Source organism: Nerophis ophidion, linkage group LG21 (assembly GCF_033978795.1).
Source record: "Nerophis ophidion isolate RoL-2023_Sa linkage group LG21, RoL_Noph_v1.0, whole genome shotgun sequence".
NCBI classification, from domain to species: Eukaryota; Metazoa; Chordata; class Actinopteri; order Syngnathiformes; family Syngnathidae; genus Nerophis; species Nerophis ophidion.
In genome coordinates this window covers 44,419,751-44,427,486 of record NC_084631.1, presented here as the reverse complement: position 1 = coordinate 44,427,486, position 7,736 = coordinate 44,419,751, and the positions used below count along the sequence as shown (strand labels likewise).

General features: G+C 41.3%; 1 protein-coding gene across 1 annotated transcript in view; it reads left to right on the top strand.

Moving 5' to 3' along the window:
* The window catches only part of LOC133540170 (XK-related protein 8-like), a 14,251-nt gene extending 10,740 nt beyond the window's left edge, over nucleotides 1–3,511 (top strand). Inside the window, exon 3 of the mRNA XM_061882724.1 lies at nucleotides 120–3,511. Within this exon, the coding sequence (XP_061738708.1) occupies nucleotides 120–868 (749 nt within the window). The 3' untranslated portion in view covers nucleotides 869–3,511. The remainder of the gene's footprint in view (nucleotides 1–119) is intronic.
* The last annotated feature ends 4,225 nt before the right edge of the window (nucleotides 3,512–7,736 follow it).

Genomic DNA, 7,736 nt, shown 5'->3' with positions numbered 1-7,736 from the left:
CTCCATGAACCTGGGACAGACAAATGAATAAATACATCTTAAAATAATGATGAATGAATGAATGTATTAAAAACATTCTTCGTATTTTGCCTCCTATTTGTGTGTGACGTCCTCCTCAGTGACGAAGGCGCTGGGCTCTGCGTCCGCCATGGCCCTGAGCGTGACCATGTACCACCGCTCCATGCGCTCCTTCCTGTGCGACAAACAGAAGCAGCGCCCGCTCTCCTCGCTGGCCTACTTCCTCTGGACCGTGGTCCTCATCTCCTCGCGGCTGGCCGCCCTCGCCCTCTTCGCTTCCACCCTCCCCTGCTTCATCTTCGCCCACTTCCTGTGCTCCTGGCTGCTCATGTTCTTCTGCGCCTGGCGCTGCCAGACGGATTTCATGGACAGCCCGGGCGGGGAGTGGCTCTACCGGGCCACCGTGGGCCTCATCTGGTACTTTAACTGGTTCAATGTGGTGGAAGGGAGGACAAGGAACAGGACTCTGCTCTACCACGGCTTCATCCTGGTAGACATGTTCGTCCTGTGCGGCACCTGGTGCTGGAGGGCCCGAGCACAAATGTCCTTCCTGCACGCGGGCCTGGTTTCTGTCGGCGTTGTTGCACTTTATATACTCGGCCTCGTCCTCAAAGTCCTCTATTACAAGTTCTTCCACCCCAACCTCAACAAGGAGGAACTGAAAGGAGGCGACAAAGAGGTGGACCTGGATGGCGATGTCGTTTTAGTCATGCAACCTAGCGCGGTGGAAAGCGATGTCGTTGTAGTCGTGCAACGTAGCGCGGTGGAAGACGTGATTGATGGCAGGACGCCGCATGTCCAACTTTACAACAAAAGAATGAGGAAGCTGGCGGAGAATTTCTACTGCTGACAAGATCACTTGATGCGCACGCGGAGGACGAGTCGCGTATGTTGTGACCATGACAGGAAACACCTAATACTGCTCCCCTCACCTCCCAGGGGGGGGGGGGTCAAGGGTGACGGCTCAAATGCAGAGAATCATTTCGCCACATCTAGTATGCGTGTGACAATCATTGGTACTTTAACTTTGTACTTTTAAACCCTGTTTCCATATGAGTTGGGAAATTGTGTTAGAAGTAAATATAAACGGAATACAAAGATTTTCAAATCCTTTTCAACCCATATTCAGTTGAATATGCTACAAAGACAAGATATTATAAGTTCAAACTTTATTTTTTTTTTGCAAATAATAATTAGCTTAAAATTTCATGGCTGCAACATGTGCCAAAGTAGTTGGGAAAGGGCATGTTCACCACTGTGTTACATCACCTTTTCTTTTAACAACACTCAATAAACGTTTGGGAACTGAGGAAACTAATTGTTGAAGCTTTGAAAGTGGAATTCTTTCCCATTCTTGTTTTATGTAGAGCTTCAGTCCTTCAACAGTCCGGGGTCTCCGCTGTCCTATTTTACGCTTCATAATGCGCCACACATTTTCCATGGGGGACAGGTCTGGACTGTAGGCGGGCCAGGAAACTACCAACACTCTTTTTTTTTCCAACACATGCTATGTGGCTTGGAATTGTCTTGTTGAAATAAGCAGGGGCGTCCATGAAAAAGATAGCGCTTAGATGGCAGCATATGTTGTTCCAAAAAATGTATGTACCTTTCAGCATTAATGGTGCCTTCACAGATGTGTAAGTTACCCATGCCTTGGGCACTAATGCACCCCCATACCATCACAGATGCTGGCTTTTGCACTTTGCATAGATAACAGTCTGGATGGTTTGCTTCCCCCTTTGGTCAGGATGACACAATGTCGAGTATTTCCCCAAAAAATTTGAAATGTGGACTGGTCAGACCACAAAACCATTTTCCACCTCGCAGCAGTCCATCTTAGATGATCTCGGGCCCAGGGAAGCCGGCGGCGTTTCTGGATGTTGTTGATAAATGGCTTTTGCTTTGCATAGTAGAGCTTTAACTTGCACTTACAGATGTAGCGACCAACTGTACTTAGTGACAGTGGTTTTCTGAGGTGTTCCCAAGCCCATGTGGTGATATCCTTTAGAGATTGATTGATACTTTTATTAGTAGATTGCACAGTACAGTACATATTCCGTACAATTGACCACTAAATGGTAACACCCGAATAAGTTTTTCAACTTGTTTAAGTCGGGGTCCACGTTAATCAATTCATGATGTCGGTTTTTGATACAGTGCCGTCTGAGGGATGGAAGGTCACGGTCATTCAATGTTGGTTTCCGGCCATGCCGCTTACGTGGAGTGATTTCTCCAGATTCTCTGAACATTTTGATGATATTATGGAGCGTAGATGTTAAAATCCTTAAATTTCTTGCAATTGCACTTTGAGAAAGGTTGTTCTTAAACTGTTTGACTATTTGCTCACACAGTTGTGGACAAAGGGGTGTACCTCGCCCCATCCTTTCTTGTGAAAGACTGAGCATTTTTTGGGAAGCTGTTTTTATAGCCAATCATGGCACCCACCTGTTCCCAATTAGCCTGCACACCTGTGGGATGTTCCAAATAAGCGTTTGATGAGCATTCCTCAACTTTATCAGTATTTATTGCCACCTTTCCCAACTTCTTTGTCACGTGTTGCTGGCATCAAACTCTAAAGTTAATGATTATTTGCAACAACAAAAAAAGTTTGTGAGTTTGAACATGAAATATGTTGTCTTTGTAGCATATTCAACTGAATATGGCTTGAAAAGGATTTGCAAATCATTGTATTCTGTTTATATTTACATCTAACACAATTTCCCAATTTATATGGAAACGGGGTTTGTAAGTGTGTCCTCTTAGGAGCCAGAGTGGACATTTATTTTTAGGTCTATTGGTTTTGTCAGTTGCACACTTTGGGAAAAACATAGCAAAACACAAATGTCCACTCCAGTGGACGCTGGCTTTCAGGACGATATTCCACAAACAGTATGGAGTCATTCATAAAAAGACACAATTACAACACAAATATCGCATGTTTACATGATCACACATACCGTATCGCAGCACCGTAGTAGTTGTCCTCCATAATTAACACGCCAACCGCCCACATTAGATATCGTGAGCATAGTCCACGCCGCACTTATCTCTCCAGGGAATAAACTAGTGCAACGCTGTAATATGACCTGGAAAAAAACAACTTGTCATACGCCACAATATTAGGAATCCATGCACAAGCAAGAAAACTACCAAAAAAAAGGACTTGAGCAGTTTCAGTAAGAACTATATGAACTATATCTTGTTGTGCAGGTCTACATAATACTTGAATTGTCTTGTTCTGGAGGGCTTGATTGAACCCTCCACCATTCCTGGGTCATGAGAATAAATTGTAATTTATTAGTATATTCATCAACTGTATTTTATTATTAACACTTTATTGTATTCGTCAAGATGAACTAATTAGAAGTCGAATAAATATTGTGTGTTATGTTTCTAATGTATTGTAGGTTTAATGAAAATATATATTCAAAACAAACCTTTATGCTTGCAGTTCTTGTTATCGAAATAAAATGCTTTGTACAAAAACTCAAAAGCAGTCAAGCTGGAACTTTGTGTAAATGGTAAATAAAAACAGAATTCAATGATTTGCAAATCCTTTTCAACTTATATTCAATTGAATAAACTGCAAGGACAAGATATTTAATTTTTTTTTTGCAAATAATAATTAACTTAGAATTTAATGGCAGCAACACATTGCAAAAAAGCATTTTACCACTGTGTTACATGGCCTTTCCTTTCAACAACACTCAGTAAACGTTTGGGAACTGAGGAGACACATTTTTGAAGCTTTTCAGGTGGAATTCTTTCCCATTTTTGCTTAAGTTGTTCAACAGTCCGTTGTAGTATTTTAGTCTTTTTTCAATGGGAGACAGGTCTGGACTACAGGCAGGTCAATCTAGTACCCACACTCTTTTACTATGAAGCCACGCTGTTGTAACACTTGGCTTGGCATTGTCTTGCTGAAATAAGCAGGGGCGTCCATGATAACGTTGCTTGGATGACAACATATGTTGCTCCAAAACCTGTATGTACCTTTCAGCATTAATGGTGCCTTCACAGATGTGTAAGTTACCCATGCCTTGGGCACTAATGCACCCCCATACCATCACACATGCTGGCTTTTACACTTTTGACCCTATAACAACCCGGACGGTTATTTTCCTCTTTAGTCCGGAGGACATGACGTCCACATTTTCCAAAAACAATTTGAAATGTGGACTCGTCAGACCACAGAACACTTTTCCACTTTGCATCAGTCCATCTTAGTTGAGCTCGGGCCCAGCGAAGCCGGCGGCCTTTCCGGGTGTTGTTGATAAATCGCTTTTGCTTTGCATAGTAGAGTTTTAACTTGCACTTACAGATGTAGCGACAAACTGTAGTTACTGACAGTGGTTTTTTGAAGCGTTCCTGAGCCCATGTGGTGATATCCTTTATACACTGATGTCGCTTTTTGATGCAGTATCGCCTGACGAATCGAAAGTCGCTTACGTGCAGCGACTTCTCCAGATTCTCTGAACTTTTTGTTAATATTACAGACCGTAGATGATCAAATCCCTAAATTTCTTGCAATAGCTGGTTGAGAAATGTTGTTCTTAAACTGTTGGACAATTTTCTCACGCATTTGTTAACAAGTGGTGAGCCTCGCCCCGTCCTTGTTTGTGAATGACTGAGCATTTCCTGGAAGCTGCTTTTATACCCAATCATGGCACCCACCTGTTCACCTGAGGGATGTTCCAAATAAGTGTTTGACGAGCCTTCCTCAGTCTTTTTTTACCACTTGTGCCAGCTTTTATGAAACAAACATTCCAAATGAGCTAACATTTGCAAAAAAATAACAAAAGTTTACAAGTTTGAACGTTAAATGTCTTGTCTTTGCAGTCTATTCAATTGAATATAAGTTGAAAAGGATTTGCAAATCATTGTATTCTGTTTTTATTTACCATTTACACAACGTGCCAACTTCACTGCTTTTGGCTTTTGCATATAAACACACACACTTAGTATTTGCATATACAGGTACAGTATATATATATATATATATATATATATATATATATATATATATATATATATATATATATATATATATATATATATATATATATATATATATATATATATATATATATATATAGGCTTCACTGTGGCAGAGGGGTTAGTGCGTCTGCCTCACAATACGAAGTTCCTGCAGTCCTGGGTTCAAATCCAGGCTCGGGATCTTTCTGTGTGGAGTTTGCATGTTCTCCCCGTGAATGCGTGGGTTCTCTCCGGGTACTCCGGCTTCCTCCCACCTCCAAAGACATGCACCTGGGGATAGGTTGATTGGCAACACTAAATTGGCCCTAGTGTGTGAATGTGAGTGTGAATGTTGTCTGTCTATCTGTGTTGGCCCTGCGATGAGGTGGCGACTTGTCCAGGGTGTACCCTGCCTTCCGCCCGATTGTAGCTGAGATAGGCGCCAGCGCCCCCCGCGACCCCGAAAGGGAATAAGCGGTAGAAAATAGATGGAAAAATGGATGGACATTGATTTTGATTCATTATTATTTTCTCAAGAAAGAAACAGCCTGCATCGCAGCATTGTGTTATTAGAGTAAACATTGTAACATTTTCTTGTTACATTTCACCCGTTTTCTCCTTTATATCACTTTTTACGTTTTAAAAAATTTTTAATCGTTTTTTTAAAATGTGCCGTGGGGCCGTTAAAAAATTACCTGTGGGCCGCAAATGGCCCCTGGACCGCACTTTGGACACCCCTGTTGTAGCGTATATGATATGTGTTGTGTAGACAGCATATACTGTATACACTAACATAAATTAGGCACATATATACCTAGTACATGTACAGTGTTTATGCATAAACAAAACAGGCCAAAGGTTTGGACACACTTTCTCAATTCAGTGCGTTTTATTTTCATGACTATTTACATTGCAGATTGTCACTGAAGGCATCACAGCTATGACAACTGTGAAGTGCAAAGCATTTCAGGGGACTACCTCTTGAAGCTCATGGAGAGAATGCCAAGAGTGTGCAAAGCAGTAATCAGAGCAAATGGTGGCTATTTTGAAGAAACTAAAACATGTTTACAGTTATTTCCCCTTTTTTTGTTAAGTACACACAGTCGTGCTCGTAAGTTTAAGCACCCTGGGAGAATTCATGATTTCTTGGCCATTCTTCAGAGAATATGAACGATAACCCAAAAACCTTTCTTCCACTCCATGCTTAATAGTTAGGTGAAGCTATTTATTGGCAGACAACTGTGTTTACTCTTTTTAAATCAAAACGACAAAAGAAAGTACCCAAATGACCCTGTTCAAAAGTTTACATACCCACACTATTCATTTTTATTTTATTTTATATAACTGTCTAATGATAATGTCAATGAGGGATTTATAACCACTGCTATGTTGAAATTGTTACTGGTATTGATAAAGTTGTTGATAATATTCTATTATGTTTCACTACTTTTGGATTGTTCTGCGTCGTGTTTGTGTGTCCTCTCAATAGCTGTTTATTTTTGCTGTTCTGACTGTTGCTGGGTCGGGTTTGGTTCTGGAATTGGATTGCATTGTTGTGGTATTGCTTTGTTGAATTGAATAAATAAAAAATATTAAAAAAAAAAAAAAAAAGATTACAGACCCCAGTGACTTTGATCTGATAACATGCACAAAAGTTGACACAAACAGGTTTGAATGGCTAATCAAGGTTCCAATCCTCACCTGTGACCTGTTTGTAATTAATGTGTGTGTATGGCCTGCATATCTAATATCTGCATGGTCCAGTGGCCAAAAAGTTGAATTTTGGTCTCATCATTCCAAATTAGTTTGTTCCAGAAGTTTTGAGGCTTTGTGACATTGGCACAGATATGGCTTTCTTCTGGCGACTCGACCATGCAGCCCATTTTTCTCCAAGTGCCTCCTTATTGTGCATCTTGAAACAGCCACACCACAATTTTTCAGAGTCCTGTATTTCAGCTGAAGTTATTTGTGGATTTTGCTTTGAATCTCAAACTATTTTCCTGGCTGTTGTGGCTGAAATCTTTGCCGGTCGACCTGAATTCCTCATTTTCCACTTCTTAATCAGCGTTTGAACACTGCTGATTGGCATTCTCAATTCCTTAGATATCTTGTTATGCCCCTTCCCCGTTTTACGCAGTTCAATTACCTTTTCTCGCAGATCCTTTGACAATTCTTTTGCCTTCCCCATGACTCAGAATCCAGAAACATCTTTGCAGCACTGGATGAAAGATGCAATGGTCTGTCAGGAGCCCAGAAACTCACTGACCTTCTCTACACACACACATTACTTACAAAAAAACAGGTCACAGGTGAGGATTGGAACCTTGATTAGCCATTCAAGCCTGTTTGTGTCAACTTTTGTGCATGTTATCAGATCAAAGTCACCTGGGTATGTACATTTTTGATCAGGGTCACTTGGGTACTTTCTTTTGTCATTTTGATTTAAAAAGAGTAAACACAGGTGTTTGCCAATAAATAGCTTCACAAAACCATTAAGCATGGAGTGGAAGAAGTCTCATCTTAAAACTCATCTGTATACTCTAGCCTTTAAATAGACCTCCTTTTTAGACCAGTTGATCTGCCGCTTCTTTTCTTTCTCCTATGTCCCCCCCTCCCTTGTGGAGGGGGTCCGGTCCGATGACCATGGATGAAGTACTCACTGTCCAGAGTCGAGACCCAGGATGGACCGCTCGCCTGTATCGGTTGGGGACATCTCTACGCTGCTGATCCGCTTGAGATGG